This window comes from Anser anser, assembly GCF_964211835.1.
Source record: "Anser anser genome assembly, chromosome: 10".
In the NCBI taxonomy this organism is placed as follows: Eukaryota; Metazoa; Chordata; class Aves; order Anseriformes; family Anatidae; genus Anser; species Anser anser.
The window spans coordinates 3,100,551-3,120,940 of NC_139730.1; the positions used below are offsets into that span (position 1 = coordinate 3,100,551).

The following is a 20,390-nucleotide window of genomic DNA, read 5'->3' on the forward strand; positions in this document are numbered from 1 at the left end:
CACCTCTGAATCCTGTCTCGTCTCACTTACTGAGAGTAATTTCCTAGGAGGGTTGCATTATTCTCATAAACACTCAGTAATTAGGAATTTGCAGCAGAGAGGGCATGAGGATGTGATTTAGGATTAAGAGTGCACTGGCTTCCAGGTGGGGGATCCAGCCCTCCTTCCATCTTCAGCTGCTGCAGATGTTACTACAGCATTGATGCAACAACGCCAATAAATCCTTGCCCTGAGAGTTTATTTCCTTGGTACTCTACAGGGAATCAGTCACCCTTTGAGTTTGTTTTTCCTTCCAATTTAGAGGCAGAGGGATTCACTAAGCTAAAACTTGAAACTCCTTGACCCGACACTCTGAGTTCAGCTACTGGAGCTAAAAGCCAGCCATGCTTCATAGGGTCTGGTGTTTCTGCAGGAATTTGGGTCAAGCAAGATAGGACTTTTGGTCATTATTACCTTCAATCACGACAGGAATAGTTAAGTATCTGGTAATGGGATCATAAATTTCCTGTCTCGCTGAAATTTTAAGGCCTCGTTGTCCTGCTCTACTAGCCTTTAAGGTTTTGTTCTGTGTAACGAAGCTTCAGCAATTAGCTACATGTGCAGGATGGACAGATTGTCCTGGTTGAGATCGCTCAACCCAGCTTGGATTTGCATCCTAGGGAAATAACAAGAGATTCCAAAGCCCAGTTCTGGCTTGATTCTTAGGCAGGCAGAGTGCAGGGGGCTTTCCTTGTTTGCTTTGCTTTCCTGGTTGCACGTAGAGCTGAAAGCAGGTCAGGGAGCCAGGGACCAGCAGCTTTTGCCACCAAATTAAGGTTTCTTTGCAGATACGGCTCTTTTCACGCACAGCCAAGCCGTTTTGCCCCGTGCCTTCCTGAGGCACACGAGGGGGATGCAAGCCTTTGTCTTAGGGGAGCTTGTGAATCCGTGCGGTCAAACAGAGCCCCACATGCCGCAGCGCTGCTGTGTGCTGCTTTGCCTGGAAGGGACGTGGGGGCTGATTCGGGCTGCCGAGGATGGCTCGGCTCTGCAGAGCCTGGGCAGCATTTGTTGGAGTTCCTGCAAAGGTGCTGGCAGCAGGGGATGGGTCTGAATTACCTCGTAATTGCCATGTTATGGAGGTGTGGGCCTCGGGAGCAGGGCTGCTCCTGCCTTTGGTGGTCAGCTTTTCTTTTCAGGACTAGTAATATCCTGAGAGTGCACTTGGCTGAAAGTGTGGTGCTCGTTCTTTTGTGGCCAGTGATAATTTTGGATGAAAAGAAGGCAAGATGCCATAGGGAAACCAAGCAAGTTAACCTCGTCTTCCTTAAACGTCTCTCGCTAGAAAGGTCTTCTCATCTCCTCCCTGTCGTTCTCCTTTCCCCAGGACTGGCTAGGAGCAGGGTCCCAAGGGTCCTGCAGGGGTTGCTCCGGGTAGGCGGGGAGCACTCTCTGTGTAAAACCCCTTGACTGCCTCGCTTTGAAAACCGAATGCTTCTCTGTGAGCTTGTGTGCCCGGCTCGGGGCTCCTTTCCGCCGTTTCACGAATGCTGTGGTATTTTTAATCTCAAAGTATATCCGCTTCACTAAGCAGCACACGCTCCTGTTCTTGTCTTTTAATGCTTTTTAGGGTTTTCTCCAGGACTTTTTGACATTTCTCTAGGATGAAGACTGTTCCTTTAGTCTCCTTCGGCTAAAGACGCCTTCAAGAAGAAAGTTGAAATGACCTGGGGAAAATTCCAAACAGCACGGAAGAGGAAAACAAGTGTCCCAGCCCTTAGCATGAGGGAGGTGCCTTATATTAGATGCATACTATGTTTTATATATACTTCTGTGAAGCACATATACACTCGTGTGTGTACATATATTTATGCACACACAGATATACTCCACCTGTATACACTTACTTGTGTAATAACATTATAAACAGCACATGCATTCTACAAGTGCCTACATATAATCAATATTATACATATATATATATACTCAGAGTTTGAATAAATACTATATATTTCATACTTTGAAGGAGAGATATTCTTGTGGTTTTTATTAAATGTAAGGCTCTGCAACCGTAAAATAAAGCCGACTCTTCACAAATCAGGATGGCCCACGTTAGTGTTTCTTTGTCCATGGGATGATGCGATCTCCCTTTCCGTGGCGTTTGCACTGATGATTCAGAAAACGACGCTCTAAGCAAGGGGCCCACTTCTCAGAGGGGTGATCCAGACAATTCCTAATTTTGCCCTAATGGGAACTGGGGAATTGGGAGAAAAAAAATAAATGTATTATTCTATTGGATTAAAAAAGTATGCAGACTTGGGAAGAATGGTACGCTCTGGTATAAATAGAAATTGCTCTGTGTTTTGCCAGCTAGAAGTGGCTAAGCGCAGCCTTCCCATCAATGAAAAGCACGTCGGAATAAATCCTAGCTAGAGGAAATACTCCTGCCCCTTTTTTCCTGTTGGCAGCACTCAGGCAGGGTGGGATCTCGCTAACCTAAACAAGGACAGACGCTCACCGCTCTTTTCCTTCTGCGTTCACATGCAGAAGCTCACCAGCCAGCAGGGACTTGTTCCTCTCCTGATGCTTATTCGGAGAGCATCAGGAAAAGCCCCTGCAGCCCGCCAAGGCTTGGAGAAGGAGGGCATCTCTTTGGGAAGAGCTTGCCCGGACCCTCCTGCTCACCAGGAGAGATGTCTTTCCTTCCCCTAAATCCTGTGGGGGCTCCCAGTGCCTGGGAGAAGGCCAACCATCGTGCTGTGCCGCTTTGACTTTGCTGTTAAATCGAGGAAGTGCCCTTTTTAGCTCTTGTCAGTTTTAGATTGACACAACCACATTTCAGCAGCTTTTCAACATCGCTCACTAAATGGCTGTGCTGAACTCTGTGCCAAAGGACAGCGTCGAGGCCAGGTTTTCGCTGCTCATCATTTAGAGACCCAGTGGGGAAAACAAGACAAAAAGCAGCATCGGTGCAGTGCAAGCCCAGCAGTCCTTGTACTTGGGCTATTCTGAGCGTATAATCATTTGGGACTGGAAAATAGCTCTGCCTCAAAGCCTTCTCTCGGCCAGAGGCTGTTGGAGAAGCGGAGCTGTTGTTCTGCTCCGTGCTTTTCCTGCTGGGTTTAGTCAAGCTCACTGCCTAGGGCAGCAGTGCCCAAAAACCCGAGCAGGAGCAGAGTCCCTGAAGGCAGACCCCGCAGCGCCTGGTGCCATCCGCCTTCCGAATGGTGCAAAAGGCTCAGGAACTGATGGGAACATCTGGCCCGGGGGTGTTTGGTGGAAATGAAGTGAAAAAATCATCAGTGAGAGGTCCTGCTGAGACACAGCTCTGCGCTGATGTGCTCAGTGTGCGAGAAAGGGAGGGCGAGGGGAAGGAAGATGCTCGGGGGGGAACGTGGTCCTGCCTGCCACTGCTCTGCATGGTGCTCTGTGGCAGCGTTTTGTGCAGAACCAGCTTTGGGAAAGACATGTATTTGAATCAGAAGAAAAGTGGCTCTGGTTTGCAAAGCTTTGCCTCTCAGCCCAGGCTGAGGGGGCAGGACGGGGTCGGGCAGCTCTTCGGGGAGCTATGGACAAAGTGGCACTGCCGCCTTGCTGCTGTACACCCCGAGAACGAGGGCAGGATATTGGGGTGTTGACTGGGCTGGCACTGACCGTAGCTGAGGTCGTCCTTTGAATCAGGCCTCGGTGACACCGGGCAGCAGCAGGGACACCTTCCCAGCTAAATCCCCGGGCGCCCCTAAGGCCAGGTAAGTGCCTGCCTGCCGAAACGGGCAGCGCCGCAGTGACCTCAGGCTGCTCAGGTAGTTAGGGCTGTTGCTGAAGATGTCGCAGTTCTCTCCTCGGTCCCCAGCACAGAATCACAAACCGCCCTCCGAAAGCTGATGGGAGAGCAAGCTCCCAAACACCCTGCAAGCCCCCGCAGGAACCTCGCGCGCTCAGCCGGGCAGTGGCATATTTCACCGACTGCTTTTCAAGACGGATGTCTCCGGCTCCATCCCTTCTGGTTCCTTCCTCCCGCAGGGATTAATCACTCTGAAAGGTCCTCGCTGCCCTCGAGGCGAGGGCAGAGAAGTGGAATTTGGGAATGCAATTCCAAAGTGGCTGCATTCCTGCCCTGACCCGAGGGGGCCGAGCATCAAATTGCAACCCGAGTGTAAAAGTAGCCTCTTTGCTTGCTGAGTGGAGCCTAGGAAACCCTTGGAAACTCACACAGCTCCCTGAAGAAATTCAAAGCTGTTAAAGCAGGATCTGGTCTAATCTGATTTTCTCAAACTCACCTAGCACATTTTTTGGTGCAGCGACTGCAGGGAAGTGCTGGTGGGGAATTTCTCCTCCTGCAGGCTGAACAGCACGTGCAACCCGCCGTCTTTCTCTCTCTGTTTCAGTCCCAGCCATGCCGTCCCTCTTCATTAAGGTCATTAACAGCACTGCTGTCCAGGCCACGTGGGAGCCCTCCATCAAACTGGGCCAGCACGAAGGCTTCAAGCTCTACTACCGCAAAGTCCACCTCTCCCAGTACACGGGTCCAGTGCTACTGGCCAGCAACATAACGGCGTACAACATTACCCACCTGGGTGAGTCCCGTGACAGCTTCATCCCTGTCGCCTCCCGACCCCGCGGAGCTCGGCTGTGTTGCTCAGCCCCTAACCAGGGGATGCTGCAGCTCTCCCCCAGGTTTTTGGGTGCTTTCCCACCCAAAAGAGAGGTTTTTACACATCACAGAGGTGGTGCGAGCTTGCCTTTGTGACTTGTTAGCAGCGTCTTGTGTGTTTGGTTAGGCGTGGTTCCTAAACACCTGCCACCCTGGGGAGATAACGCTAATGATCAAGGCTGAAATACCCTTCTTATGTCTCAAAACAGATGCGTCGGTGGTGTACGAAGTCAAACTCCTCGCCTATAACCAGCACGGGGATGGAAATTCAACTGTCCGCTTCGTGTCCTTGAGGGAAACCGTGGAGAGGACGGGTAAGACGGGCCATCGTTCTCGGTGGTGGGTCTTGAGAACTGATTTGGAGGAGAGCGGCAAGGTGTGACTCCGACAGCGCACCAGACATCAGACACCATCGCTTTCAGTCCCTTTATTTTCAGCATCACAAATAACGACGAGGTGAAGCTGCGTGGGGTTGGAAGGGTGGCTTCCTTGCCACGAGGCCGCACAGCTCCCTTGTCGAGGCGAGGCGTGCACTGCTGCCAATGATGGTGCGCTCCATCCCAGTTGCCCCTCGTTAGCCTTAGCAAGCCAACACCTCTTTGCAGCACAGTTCAGCCCTGTGCCTTTTTCACCGTGGGGGAGAGGACGAGCCCAATGCTCCCACAATTGCCAGTTTTGTCCCCCAAACTTGAGCCAGAAGCGAGGCAGTGAAAATCAACAAGACTGCAAACGTTAGCTAAGAGCTGCTGTACTCAGGTGAGATGTGGTGCACCGAGATCTTTGCTCTTCTGGAGCTCTCTTGGAATCTCTCAGAAGCTCCTCTTCTGAGTTTCACTGGTGATGAGGAGAGAGGCCGTGTGGCTTTGGGAAGGAGAGGGGCTGCAGCGCACAAACGTTACATTACGAGGCAGGAGAGAGTAAATCTCTAGAGGGAATCTCTAACCGATCACACCTTGCATATTCATCTATGTGTAAAAAACATCCTGCTGCTCTCGGAGTCCTTTAAAGCCTTCCAGAGGGAATATCTCCAAGACAGTTATTGCTGCTCTATCTGCGTTGCAGTAAATACTCCTCTGGTTGGCAGCTGCCGCGCTCACCGGCACCTCCTGCCTCGCAGGAGAGGGAGGCTCAGCCTTCGAAGCAAACTGCTTGTCTCAGGGATGGGCTTCAACCTGTGCTGGTGCCGGGAGAGAGCTGAGCAGAGCTGGGCTGTTTGGGAGAGCAGCACTGGGGCTGTTTTGAGCCCTCTTGCAGGGCACGAGCACAGCACTGCTCGGGTCAGCTCAGGGCGTGATGGCATGGTGCTGCTCCGCACCCAGCCTGCTCAAGCTGCTGCTTTGGGCTTTGCAAAAACTGACCTTAGAGTCCTTTTTGTTCACTGATTGTGTCTGATACCAGCAGCCTGGGTGGTGGGGCTGCCTCTCCGCCGACCTTACAGTCTCATGCTTGCTCTGGCTGCCTCCATGGGGTACCAGGAGCAGGGGGGCCCTTTGGCAGGCAGTGGCCCCGCAGTGCAGTGAGCCCTCCTGGCCCACCGCCCTGCTCTCCTCAGCCTTAGACACAGCTCCAAGCCCTGCCTGGGGTCCAGCTTTTCCTCAGGGGCTGTAGCAGTGAGCCAGCACTGAGCCATTGCCCCGTGGCAAGATGCAGTCTGTTCCCACCAAGCCCCAAAGGTGGACAAGCAGCAGGAAACCAGCACCGCTGACGCCCCCCTCTCTCCCCTTCTTCTGGCAGCGCTGAACCCCCCTTGTGACTGCATGAAGGACGAGCAGAACAATAAAACCTCCACGACTGGTATCATCATTGGCATCCACATTGGCGTCACGTGCATCATATTCTGCGTCCTTTTCCTCATGTTTGGGTACAGAGGAAGGTAGGAGCTGCTCACCATGGCAGGGTTGGGGGCTCCCTATGACAGGCTGTTTTCCACGCACATCCCATAACGTGCAATTCCCAGCTCCTGGGAATGCCACCACACAGGTGCTGTTCGCACCACAGTCCCTGCCTTCCTCCCAGGCATGCAGACCCCACAGACTTCTCCGAACACACACATAAGAGACCCCATCAGCTCCGGTCCCCACCAAGGGAGCTGGTACTTCCCGGGAACATCAATATTCCTGCTCTGGCCAGCCCTGATCCTCCCTGTAAACCAAAAGCCCTTCTGCAGCGAGTGGAAGAAACATAACTTCTTCGGAAGGATTTAAGGAATGAAGGAGGGCAGCAGAGAAATAAGGCAGATTCAGGCTTGGGGGAAGGAAAGGAGGAGAGGCACCAGCTTTGCTCACCCTCAGGCTACGCCTCGTTATTTTTCAGGCTGCTGATGTGTAAAAACGTGCAGGAGCAGCTGTCGACCCCGCAGATCCCGAGGAGCCAGAGGAGCGCCACGGGGCTCGTTCTGAACGGGGCCGCTCGCAGGGACAGGGACGAGCGGGACTTGAACGGGAAGCAGCTGGATATGAACGAGCTGGAGAGGTTATTCCCAGCGGCACCCTGCCAGGAGCAGCAGGACAAGGGAACAACGGTAAGTCCAGTGGCGAGGGGTTGGAGGCACACCACAAAACACAAACATGTCTAAGAGCATCGGTGACCTGCCATCATCCCTGCATTATTTTCCCTTTCTCTACTTCCAGCCATCTCGCAGCCCGCCTGCCGCCCACGACGACACGCAGATATCCACGCTGCCCTTGGACGAGTTCAGCATCATCGAGGAGCAGCCAGAGCCTCCCCAAAAAAGCCCCTGCGGCGGCAGCCCCGCTGCTCCGGCCCCCCACCCCATTCCCACCCATGAAGGATAACCTGCCAAGGCTCGAACCCTCGTGTAGGAGCTACCAGAAACCAAAACCGAGGCTGGCGACGTCTTTACGATGATTTCCTCAATCTCAGGTCAATTGAAGATTTCTACGGTCTGATTGTTATTTTTTTGTTTTGCTTTATTTTTTTATATATATATATAAATATATATATATGTGTGTGTATACAGCCTTTTGGAAACTCTGTGAAGTTTGTCATTCCGACCTGTCTCAGGCCTCTTGGTGCGTTTCTTTCGACGATGGCTTTATCAAGGCTGGTCACGACTGATTTTTCCCGCTGCTGCTAAGTAAAAGACTCCTTGGCAGAGTCTGGCAAACTCTCCCGTCCCTGACATTTTTGGGGATACAGTGGAGCCTCGTCCGCTTGGCATCACAGACTTCTTCCCACTCAGCAGCTTTAGGACTACTTTTTGGATCTATTTTTTATTTTGAGAAGACTGGATTCGGAGAAACCCTTCGAACTTGACTCCAAAAATCGAGGCCTGGGAAGGCCGTCTTTCCATGGATTTGATGATGATTTTGTACACTTTTGCTATTTCTCAGGATACTTTTTTGCTGAATGACTCTATATAATATGGAAAAAAAAAGATTAAAAAAAAAAAAAAAGAGTGTGTCAAAGGAGGCCTGCCTGAGGGCTACTGAAAGACTTGGACAAACAACTCGAGTGAAATCAGAACCTACCTCAACCGGAATGAATGTCTTCTGGGGAGCAGAAATGCCTGCGTCTTCCTTCGTGTTCAGAAACAAGTAGCGGAGCACTTGGTCAGTACAAGCTTGGTCCTACCTCAGCAGTCACGCTCTGTACCTGCCGCGTTGTTGTTTTTGTTGTCGTCGTTCCCGTGTAAAGCACTTCCAAACCTTGAAAGCAATGTTCTACCTCAAGCGTGATAGAAATTCGTGTGTGTGCGCCCCCCCACCCCCCACCCCAAATCCTGCCTCCTCCACCCGGCCACACGCCAAGGCGGCGGGTTGGCGTCCGGCAGCGCTTGCGCTAACGCCTCGCTGGTCGTATGAGCTTTACTTGTAGGCACGGTGGGATTTCGCCGGGTGGAGATTCGTATCCTGGTTTTTACTTTAAAGACTGTTGGGGCCATGATGGATGCGTGGCTGCTGGTGCCCCGCAGCTCGCTGGCACCGTTGCTCTCGCGGGATGGACCCAGGCTCCCAGCCCCAAATGGCTGCCTTGGCCCATCCTGGGTGCGTTTGGGCTGGGTGCTCGGGTCTCTTCTGTGCCGGGCCCAGGGCACCCCTTGCCCCGTTAGCTTGCCGCTCTCAAGGCCGATTCCCCCAGGACGGTTTATGGCGTGTGCCGGCATGAGCACCACGAGGCACCCCTGCGAGCTGGGAACCCCAACGTTGCCATCTTGTCCCTTCAAAGCCCACCCTGCCGCCAGGAGCTCTTCGTGGAAACCGTGACCCAGCACTTCCAAACCCCGCTGAGATGCTGCTGAGCTCCTCTGGCATATTCCGAGCCGGCAGGGCTCATCCCCAGGTGGGCATGGCCAAAGGATGGGCTCAGCTTCACCGGTCTTGCGTCTCCACGGAGGACGAGGTGAGGGGGAGCTCCTGTGCGGCGATGCAGGACAGGATCCAACGCTGGAGGATGCTGGGGGCTGCCGGCAGCCACCCACACCCGGGGTGGGCAGAGGGGCTCCCGACACCAAAGAGAGGTTTTGTGCGTGGCCCCCACCAACCTGCTGCCGCTTTGGGGTTGTCCTGGCACGGAGCAGCCCGGCGAAGCCTCGTGAGTCGGTCTGTGAGCGATGACATCCGTGGGGTGAGATGGGGACACGCACAGGGGACGGGGATGTCCGCCAGGCAGAGGCAGACAATTCCCCCCCCTGGTGTGGATTCGTTAAAACCGGACAAATGTGAAGGTCCGAACTCTTTGTGGAGGTGGTGGTACATCAGACGTCGCCGTATTTACAAAGAAAGGAATCAGGAAAGGAAATTAGTTTAAGTTTAAAAGAAATGATAATTGTATTTTTTTAAATGGTACCAGTGGGAGGGTCCCGTGTGTCAGAAACATCCCCCATCACCGTCATGTTTGGCAACGGGATGCTAATTATGTAAATAATGCGATATACAGGATGATAAGGAAAATGTCACGTCCCATGTGCTGCATCCTGGGGCTGGGCTGGGGGCTGGATGTGAGCAGGACTCTGTGCTTCCAGGTCAGATTTGTGCATTAATCCCCCCCGTAGCCCCTCCGCCGGGCCGGTTCCTGCTCACATCAGCCCTGGGGGACATTGCCTCCCGTGTGATGTTGGGCTTGGGGACAGCGTGCGAAGGGCACCGGCGGGGCAAGGGACGGGCAGAAGGGAGGAGGAGATACCCACGGCTCCAGCCTGTGGTGCTCACGGCCAGGAGGGTTTCATTTTTGCAGATCCGTCAGCTTTTTTTCACCCAACCCGAAGTTCTTGCTGTGATTCACATCCCCTCCGTTGACCAACCCAACTGGCCAAAGGCACGGAGTCCGGGTTTCACCAAGTCTGGCCAAGGACCAAAGGCTCAGCTCGCTCCTGGCCCCCAGGCATCAAGACGGGGACAGAGCTGAGCCCCATGTCCCCATTCTGGGTCCTGACCCCGCACCGCAGCACCCCAAATCTCCTCCCGCCCTGCTCCCGGCCCCGCCACACGTTTCGTGCCGTTGTCTTTGTGCGGAACGCCGGAGCTCGCGTCGGATAAGTATTGTTGCCAAAGTGAACACATGATGTAGAGTAGCTTTCAGCTCAGAATCCCTGGAGCTGTGAACATGCTATTAATTTAATATCATATTATTGTGATATTGTAATAGTAACAAGTATTTGTCACTACTTCCTTTTATTAAAGGGAAATGCTGTGCCATTTGACTAGCTGAAATACGATAGTATGTCGAGAGTAGACCTTTTTTTTTGTTTTTTAATAATTATGCAGAAATGTAATGGCTTAAACCAATGCAGATTATGGGTTGGTTTGAGACGCTTGAAGATGGATGTGAATCTTTAAAGACTATTTTTAGACGTTTAGCTTTTCCTCTTTTTGGGGTTTCTTTTACGCTCTTGTCAATCCGTACCGCTGGGACCGATCCGCAGGCGTTGGTGGCGGGGCAGCCCCGAAGGGCTGAGGCTGGAGGGGGATGCGACCTTCCTTGAATTATTAAAACCTCTCAAGTCTGCAAAATTGGGAAAAAAAACCCTTGAAACAGCCCATTCCAGCTTTAGCCCACCTGCCTGCCAGGCAGCCGTACTCTCGGTATTTTGCCTCCGTGATTAACTGGGCCAGGCTGGAGGCAAAGCTGTGCTGGAAAAAGCTTGGGAAAATGTTACCTGAAGTGTGTCTGGGCTTTAATCTGTAAAGTGGGATGGAGGAAAAAAAAAAAAAAAAGAGCTTGTGTTTGATTTCAGGTCGGGGCAGAGATTCATGTCTGTCCTTGATTCAGCCAAACTGTTGCCCTGCTTTTTCCTGAAATTGTGGGGTTTCTGTGTGGTCGCTGGGCAGACAAGGGCTGCAGGTCCCTGTGTGGCTTGGGTGGAGGTTCCCAGGTGTCAAAATGCTCGCCTTGGGTCTTACCCATTCACTTACCCGTTTTCTTGTCATCAGAGGTTTCTCCATCCATGTGCCGGGCTGGGCTCTTGCTTTTCCAGGAGCTGTGGGACGAGCCCCGCTCATCCTCGCCTGTCCCCAGGGCCGGAGCACGCACCCTCGGTGTTCAGGAGAAAGCTCGACGGCTTTTTTATTTCTTTTTCCCCCCTTTTCTTTCTAGGGGGGATCAGAGTGTTTTATCTGAAGCCAAAACTGCTGGATAATGCACAGGTGCTGGATCTCGAGCCAGCTGCTGGCAACCACCCCCGTTTTTGGGTAGGAATCGCGTCCTGTAATTTTTTTCCCAATCAAATAATTCCACTAATCCAACCCTGCTGCCTTTTCTGGGCAGATCCAAAAACCCTCTCGCTTTTCTGGCTGTGGTGAGATGAAATTGCAGCAAGGAACAAAGTATCCAAAAGCTGATTTTTTTCGGTAACCCATAATGGGCACAACCTGTTCTTGGAGCTCTCAAGTTTCCCAGAGATGGCTGCTACCTCAGGGATAGGATCCACGTTGTGTTTAGTTGGACAGGGAATAGTTTTATGCTGTGACAGGGTATTTTCAACGCTCTTGGATTCAGGTATTTATTTGTCTAACGTACCTTTCTTCTTCCTCATTTGGTAAAGACGCTGAAATCTTGAAGTGCTGGACCAGTTTGGGGGTTTTAAGGCTTCCACCCGTGATTTGTACGCAGCACAGCCCCAGGTTTGTGCACAACAAAGAACGAGGGACGCTGAGAAGCCGAGCGGGATGCTCCTAACTGCATCGACGGCTTTGGTCCTGGTCTAGGTGTGTACGAACCCACGATAATTAGAGAATCAATTAAAAGACATTTCCACCACCCCTCCCCTAACCAGTGTGACGGCGCTGGCCGTGGATTCCCCACCTCTTGGTGCCCCAACATTTTGCACCGTCCACGCTGCCCGTCCAACAGCCCCGACCCCTCGGCCACCAGCTGTGGGAGCCGAGCCCCCTCCAAGCCGCCTGGCGGCTGTCCCGGCTGGGAAAATGGGGAAAAAAGGAAATTAAAAACCTGCGAAAACAAACGGTGGTGGCACGGGGGGAGCGACCAACTGACTTCATCTGTGCAAACAGGACTTGGAAACGTATCCCTCCCGATGCCGGGCCACTGAAGGCAGGTTAAAGATCCAATCTAGCAACACAATGCCGGCTAATTTATTTTCCTCCCCCAGCAAATTAAAAAAAAGGGAAGGGGAAATGGGAAGCACTTGGTTGGGGCAGCTTTTGGCCCTCACCTCTAGAAACAATTATGCAGGAGCATCCACCACGGTGTCGGTGTCAGGGCAGCAGCTCTGGGTTTACCCCGTGAGCAGCGTTCAACCGTCAGGATTTTGTGCCAAGGTCGGGGCAAAACCCAGTGGTTTGGGGAACGGCCGGGTTTTATGGGGCTTTGGGTCAAGGTCTTACGGAGAAAAGAGGGGTTTGACTTTGGTCACGGTTACATCCTAGGAACTTGCGATATCTTTGTGTTTGTCATAAAGGAATAACAAAGACGATGGTAAACCTTTGTCCTCCTCGGAAATCCATCGTTAAGAGTAATGTTAAAAACCCAAATTGCAAAGCACTTTTCTACTGTTTGTTTTCTACCTTTCTTACTTTGAACTGTCATGATATTTGAAATCCCACTGATCCTACGATTGTTAGATCTGTATAAAAAAGGAAAAAAAAAAAATTTAAAGTTTTTTTTTTTTGTAGTTTGCTCTGTTTAGATTTTAGCCTGTGGCTACTTGTACAAGAAAAAATAAAGCTAGAATAAACGAGAATAGCTCCACTATTCAGCCTGAGCCATGCTTTGTTCCTGCCGCAGCGCGTGAATGGCCGCAGCGTGGGAATCGCGCCGCGCACCGGGATTTCGGGAGCTGGAGAATTTGGCTCCTCTCGCCAGCCAAAGGCTTCCAAAACACAGTTTTTAAGGGCTGAGGGCTGGGTTTTTTAACCGTTTTTGGAGGTGTGCTGCAGCATCGGGCAGTGGGGATGTGCCTGAGAAACGGAGCACAGGAGGAGGCAGCGCAGCTTTGGAGCTGGATGATGAAGACCTCCAGGATGTCCCGCTAACCACGGTCCCGTCCTTGTCCCAGCAGAGCTTTGAGCCCCTTCCTCTGATCTCCACCCCACTGAAAAACATCATTTTCAGCCTCCAAATCTCCCAGGGGAGAAGGAGGGAGCCGGCAGCGGGCGGAGCACGGCGGGTTTTGGGGACTCAGCTGACCCCAATGGGGACATGACCACAACCCTGCCGCCCCCTTCAGCCCTTCCTAAAGAGCCTTTCAGTCAGCAGATGAGTGAAAAGTGTCGCTTCGAACAGCTCCCCGAAGCTCCCAGAACGGGTAAATTGCAGCACAGACGGGCTAAATACACACTTCATAATAAACACGGGCATAAAAACTGGGTTTATTTCCCGGTGGCAAAGCAAGAGGTGAAGAAAGATCAGAGCTGGTTAACTCCAGGGATTTTCTTGTAAGTTCTGTGAAATGCGGAGCTTCAAATCGCAGCTTTGGAGCCAAGGTATTATATAAAGCTCTCAGCTTTCATTAAAAAAGGACTTCCCCTGCCTTCAGAGCAATAAAAAAAGCCTTGACGATATTAATCTAAAGTCTTAGAAAGTAAGGAAATAAAAAGAAGCCAAGCAATACTTTTAAATCTCTTTGATTTCTGGCTGTTGGGATTATTAGCAGTCTCAAGAAAAAGTTACCTGAGTGTCCAAAATTCATAATAAATAAAATAAAAGGAATCTCCTTCTGACTGCTGCTGCTGGGACCACCCGATACCTGCTCTCCAGCTGCAGGAGCGCTCAGGATGCTCAGGCTGGGTGTTTTGGGATCACCCCAGTCCCGAAACACCCCCAGACCCCAGCTCATGGCCAATGGCACCGATCAGCGGGTTCCTGCCTCGGGTACTGCTGGAAACGATGCCCTGGGTATAACCCTGCCAGCACAAGGAGAATTTATAATATCCCATAAACTCCTAACTATCCGAAAGGTCATTTCAGCGCTAATACAGCTCGGGCATTATGGTTTCATTTGCTGACACTTTTACGAATCCGCGTTTAATTCCAGCACAGCCGCTGTAAAACCTTTATAGCGCTGTTCTCTGCCTCGAAAAATAATCTTTAAAAACCACGAGCCAGAACATCTCCATCAGTGCCACACAGGCAGGGCTGATCCTGACCTCGCAGGGCTCCCACAAAGGGCAAAACTGGGGTCCAGGCACCCTGACCACAGCACATATGGCCAAGGAGTCCTGGCACTCACCCCGCTGGCTTTTAATCATCAGAGTCCTCAAATTTGGGTTTTCAGCCCCGTTATGGACGGCTCCCCCCCAGCCCTCTGCCGCTGGCTGCCTCCCACCAGGCTGAGTTAAAATTCTCCTGATCTTGTAGGGGACTCCTGCTCAAAACCTTGCGCTGTCCAGAAAGCCGTTTCCTCCATGCTAAAATGGCCAAATTAGTCTTGCTCGCAGTTGTAAAGGAGCTTGTCTTGTTTATCGAGCGATAAATATAAAGGTACAGTAACTAAATTCATCACTCCCCAAACATAGCCACTGGGAACGGCCGTTTCCGACATCCAATCTACAACCGCATGAATATTTCAGAGCCCTCTTTCCCTTGGGCACTCGCCTTATCTCTGGAGCCTGGATATTATTTTCTGCTTTTCAGCTTTTTGGATGTATTGGAGGAAATGTCATTATTTGGACCTGTGTGGATTACAGTTGACTTTCCTAAGCCAATTTATATTGGCAAGCTGCTGTTCTTAAACCCCCCCTATAAATCACTCCTATGAATTTTAATAATATAATGTGGTTTCAAACATGCTCCCTTAATACGTGACACACTATTACAGCCAGCAATAGCTCCCCAGGTCACGAACTCCGTTTTATCGCTGCTCGTGTGTGTGTTTGTGTGTGTTACGATCCCAGAAGTCCAGCCCTGCTCCCAAAGCCTGGTGGGTTCAATTCTCTCTGGCCACCAAAAGCCCCAAAAGCTGGATCTCAGTAGCCCCAGGTACCGGGATGCGCGCAGCCGGTGCTATGGGGTCGGCAGGACCCAGCCCCAACCCCAGCCCGTGGTGCCCCCGACCTGCTCGGGGTGTCGGGTACCGGTCACAGCACGGTCACCACCTGCAGTCTGAGGGCATTTAATTAATTTATTTATCCAAATTTTTGCTTTGAGACCAGGAATTTCCTCCCGTGGCAGAGGTGGGGATCCAGTGCTTGGGGTGCGGATCCAGCGCTTGGGTGAGACCTTTAGGAGATGTCCGTGAAGTCAGAATTAGGGGATTAGGACTGGTGCCTGGTATGTCCCTTAATAAAGACGTACAGAGTGCACCCAGAGCGTGGTCTCCAGCCTGGATCCACAGCCCCAGGTGGCCCCGGAGCCGTGTATGAGGCCAACCCTCATCCCCAGCGCCGGGCTTCCAGCAGCTCTGCCCCTCCTGGCGCACCCGGCACCACCGCTCATTCTCCTCCCACCCCTGCTGAAGTCTCCTGGCCAGAAGGAGAAGGGCCAAGAGGGATGGGGCGCAAAAGCCAGGGCAGAAAGGAGCCCTCGGGAGACCCCCTGCGATGGGCCAGGTCGTGGAGCATCTCCCGAGGTTCCCCTGGGGGAGCTGGGAACGGGGTATGGCGCCCCGGTGGTGGCTCCGGTGGTGTCCCCACCACGGAGGTGATCCCTTGGCAAGGAGCTGGGCAAGAGGCTCGAGGATGAAGCCACCAGCGGGATGGAGCCAAGGACACTCTCTCTCCTTGCTCCCAGCCGCTGCTGGCCCGGCAGCACCGACGTCTCCATCCCCCAGCAATCACAGTTTTAGTGCTGCCGGAAAAAAAAAAAAAAAAAGGAATCCAGTTTGTGCAGAGAGCGTACGAGCTTCTCAAAGGCTTTGGCTGTGATGATTTAGTCTGCAATGTTGTCACGTTCATCATTAATCTATTTTTTCCCTTTCTGTAACTTAACCTGCGACAAGCAGACATTGTAAGTGCTTGATTTCCCAGGAATAAATTACAGTTTCATAAATGGTATTTTGCTTCGCTGCTCGATTTGCAAGTGAAATTACGCCAATTGCTTTGTTCACAGAATTTTATCCAGCACGAACAATGCTGCCCTCGAGACTTTTTTATTTTTTAACCCTCAAGTTGTTTTTGTAGGGGCTGTAACAGGGCGATGTGGGGACCCTGCGGCTCTGCAGTAGCAGCTACCAGGGCACAGTGCCCATAAAAACCTGTGTGGGGAGACCTGGACACGAGGCAAGCCACGCACGGAGCCAAGCACTTCCTATAGAGAAAATAACCCTCCAGATCAGAAATATTTAGTCGCCGGTTTTGATAGCGCCTTTTTGCGCTGTGTGATTTCGGGCTGGGGCTCAGGGTGCAGAGCACGGAGCCGGGGAGAGCCCGGGGCAGCTCGGGGCAGGCCCTGCGCTGCTTTTCGGAGGCAGCAGCACCCGTCCACGTGTGCTCATCCTTCAGCCATCGCTGGGGGCATGTGGGGGACAAAATGTGGTGCGTGTGTGACCGGCAGAGGCTCCGAGTCACTTTTTTTTTTTTTTTTAACCTGCGCTTTTTGGGGAGAGCTCAAAAGCCTTTTGGGGAAATGGTCCCTGACGCGGGGAGGCTTTGGGTTTCTTTCAGCGCGGCACACGAACCGGCTCTGCCCACAAAGCCTGTCATGAAGCAGAGCTGTCACCTTCTGGCCAGCCCCGCCACCAGTACTTCCAAGAGGTGACACCCGAGCCCCAGAGGAGTAAAACACTCACGAGCGAAGCACAAACGGAAGGGAAAAAGCAGGGTTGCAGGTATGACTGCCCGGGCTCACGCACCTGGTGTGCGAGGTATCAGCCACCGGAGAATCCGCCCGGTTCCTCCGCTGAGGGTATCGCTCGTTTCTGCCTCATGTGCAATGAGGAAAAGATGATTAAAATCAAAATTTGGTCACGGGACGGGGCTGGGAAGCGGCACGGTGGCAGTGCTGGGGGGTGGCAGTGCTTCGCAGCCACCTCCTCCCCTCCATCCCTGCGCCGTGCGGGACGGGAGGTGCAGGAACCGCGTTTGTCCCTGGGTCCACCCGCGGGGGGGACTTTGCCAAAACCCTCTGCAAGCCAAGGATTTGCCAAAATGCCTCCCCTCCCCTCGCCGCGCCTCCGTCCGGCAGCGCTCCCCAAAGACCCAACACCTCCGGTTTCCATGGCAGCCTGATTTTCAATGAGCATCGTTCAAGTCCTAACCGGAACGAAAGTGTTTCATTAATGCGCGCGGGACGCGCCGGCATCTCCCCGGGGCGACAGCAGCTCCCCCCAAAACTAGCACCTTCTGCCCGTGGTGTTTGGTCTTTTTTATTTTATTATTTTCGCCATTTGGGCCCCGCCAGCAGCCCGTGCCCTGCTGGAGCTCCGCACTTCAGTCCGGTGTGCAGCCACTCCGTGCCCCACCATCCTGGCTGCACGTGGATTTTTAACCAAAAAAGTGTATTATTTTCCTAATCCTCCTTGCAAAAAATGGCAGTGTTCAGAGCTGGGTTTCAGCCCAGCCCGGCTGCAGCTCTGTGAAACACCCCGAGCGCTCCCGAGAGCAGGAACACGCTGGAAGCCGGGAACGTCGTTAAATGAATATTCATAAATTATTTTGCTGTATAAACGGTATTAATCTCACACCTTCCAGCTTCAAAAGCACGTCGTGGGCATGGATTCATTACGGGCACAGACTTCCAGAAAGGCCCGTGTGCAGACTTTTGGTTACGGTTAAACTCAGCGACTTTATTAAACACTAGCAATATATTTATTTTAATAGAGTACAAAGCCAGGATTTGGCCACCCTAAAACACCACTCGGGGCGCGGGATCTCGGAATAACCCGATCAAACAAAGCTAATGTGTGCAATATATCTTGGGTGAGTAATATACAGCCACATTTCCTGCTCCATTTACCCAGTTTTAACTACACCTGACCTACTCTTATCCTAATAGAAAACGGCTGCTCTTCTCATTGCCCCGTCCCCCGCACACGTTTTTCTGGTAACGACCGAACCTAAATCACTTCCCCTTCCCCGAGAGCTGGGCACCAGCTGTCTGGTGGCTTTTAGCCACAGCAAGGCCTCCTCCAGCCCCATGTCCCGACCCCATCCCGTGTCCGGATGGGTCCCGACCCCATGGCATTGCCCTGCTCGCCCTCACCCATGGGTACGCCTGGAAAAACCCTGGGAAATGCCCAGATTTTGCTTTGCAAACCAGCATCTTGCTGCACCTGCGAGGACATTCAGGGGCTCGCGGGAGCACGGTGAGCTGCTGCCCCCAAACCTGTGAGCATCCCACGGCAGGACATTTTTAGCAGTGACAAAATCCGGGGCAGGAGAGGGAAAAATCCTGCTCCTGACGCTGCTTTTCCCCCGCTGAGCTGAGCTCGCAGCGATGCAGAGGTGGATTAAAGCTCCCCGAGCAGCGCGCTCGCACGGCCGATTTGACCAGAAAATGTGCTCGATTCCCAGGCACGGGCTGCGCTCCTCCAGCCAGCGCTGAGAAGTCACAGCTACATTTCATTATCATCGCTAATTGCTATAAAGGATTACGGGCAGGCGACGGCACAGGCAGGAAGAAATATCCGCCGTTTGCTCTACATTGACCCCGCAGGAAATTTCCCAAGCTTGCTTAGGGGTGCAGAAATTGGTGCAAATAAATGAGCAAAAGCATTTTCTGAAGGAATTAGCGCGTGGCACAAGCAAATTGCAGCAATTGTCTCTCTCCTTTCTAAGTGCTGAATTGCCTCTATAATTCCCCATCATTTAGCTGCATAAATCTTGCACAAATAAACCGGCAATTTGCATATGCACAGAAAAGAAATTACAGAAACACAAGGAAAGAAATTATATTTTTCCTGCTCGAGCGGCAAATAAATATGCGTTGCTTGTGCCTAAGCTGTGTTTGGTCCCGGCTTGGAAATCAAAATTTGGGAAACCCTTTAATTTTCAATAATAAATACATATCAGAGGATGAAAAAAAAAAATAAAATAAATTCATGTGTGGCTGCTGCTTCTGCGACGCGAGGCGTGGTGCTGGGTGCGGTGGGCACGCATTCGGCGTGGGGCCGGAGGCTCAGCCCTGTGTGACTGATCTCGTTCTGGAATAAGAGGGTGTTATTCCCCAAAACGCCGTAATCCTCTTCCAAACGGCTTAATCGCATTTGGAGCAATGTGCTTTTCTTCCAGAATATTCATATCGGGAAAAATTGAGGGGGAGGGAAAAAAAAAATGCTGGGGAGCATTTGGAGCTGCGGCTCCTGCAGAAGGGCTCTCGGTGGGGACCGGCGGCACCGCAGCGCTTTATAAAGATTTAACGAGCTGCTCATCACTAATTCCTGCGGGCTCTGGAGCGGCGTGACCGGGAGCTGTGTGGCCGCTCTTCCCTCCTGGCTTTGTCCCCAGCCCCGCCGCGGGCAGCTCCTGGCACCGCTGGGTGACACCGCGCGGCCGCTGCTTGGCAGGCTCGGCAGGGCACGCACCGCCGTGCTCCGACGGCGGCAATATCAGGCTCACCATCATCTCGTTGCCAAGAAAAGATCCCTTTGAGTGCCGTTGCGCTGGTGGAAAACAGGAAGAAAAGTTTATTTCACCATGGGCCCCCCCACTCCCCAAACCCCGATGTGCCTCCCCAGCAGCGGGGATGAAGGCAGGAGCCTGCCAACCCTCCGTCCATGACCCCATAGCCAATTCATCGTACGTGGTCGATAGCTTCCTTTATGCCCTGGGATGATGGACGTCCCTCCTGACATCCAAAGGACATGGGGGCAGCTCCCCCGACCCCCTCCACACTGAACACACCACAAGCAAGGCACAGCACTGAGTGAAAAGCGATGCATCGGGTTTAATTTTCTCAGAATGGGGGGAAAAAAGAAAAAAAGAAAGCAGCGTCCCCACCTTCAGACTCCGGAGAAGCGAAACCCAACCCTTTCAGACAGATATTTGTCCCGCAAAGCTCCAGGTTTTGCCCCAATATCATAATTAAGCGAACCAGGAAAGCCCCTACAGTAGTTGTTCGTGTGATTTAGGTTAAAAATAATTGCTGCCCAGGCTTCTCCGCCTGACACAAGTAATTAGATAACAGGGCACTTATAAGCCGTCATTCCCTACAAGCACATTTTGAGCTGGCCTTTAGGATGTGACCTTTATATCTGCAGCAGCTTCATCTGCTGCCTGCCCCTGGGCTGGGTTATTGCTGGAGACCCAGGCTCTGCCAAACGAACCTCCAGGATTAAACCCATTGGAAAACCCATTAAAACCCATTGTGAAATAAATAAATACATATATACATATTATACATATATATTTATTGCAGTGATGGAAATTGCTGATGGCCCCAGGGGAGCCTGGGCTGCTGGGAC

At 52.3% G+C, this 20,390-nt stretch overlaps 1 protein-coding gene and 1 long non-coding RNA gene across 5 annotated transcripts in view; one reads left to right on the forward strand and one right to left on the reverse strand.

Moving 5' to 3' along the window:
- Positions 1 to 10,563, forward strand: part of IGDCC3 (immunoglobulin superfamily DCC subclass member 3) — a 91,044-nt gene extending 80,481 nt beyond the window's left edge. For 3 of the 4 annotated variants that reach the window (XM_083849966.1, XM_083849967.1, XM_083849968.1), the window contains 5 exons: positions 4,368 to 4,556; positions 4,843 to 4,947; positions 6,368 to 6,506; positions 6,947 to 7,154; positions 7,264 to 10,563. In XM_083849966.1, the coding sequence (XP_083706092.1) occupies positions 4,368 to 4,556; positions 4,843 to 4,947; positions 6,368 to 6,506; positions 6,947 to 7,154; positions 7,264 to 7,428 (806 nt within the window). In that variant the 3' untranslated portion in view covers positions 7,429 to 10,563. The remainder of the gene's footprint in view (positions 1 to 4,367; positions 4,557 to 4,842; positions 4,948 to 6,367; positions 6,507 to 6,946; positions 7,155 to 7,263) is intronic. The other variant, XR_014588604.1, reaches the window with a different exon arrangement.
- Positions 10,564 to 15,157: 4,594 nt separating this feature from the next.
- LOC310904602 lies at positions 15,158 to 19,820 on the reverse strand. The gene is made up of 2 exons (XR_014588464.1): positions 16,842 to 19,820; positions 15,158 to 15,838 (listed from the first exon to the last, which is right to left on the reverse strand). It is a non-coding gene; the product is annotated as an uncharacterized lncRNA (long non-coding RNA).
- Between the last annotated feature and the right edge of the window lie 570 nt (positions 19,821 to 20,390).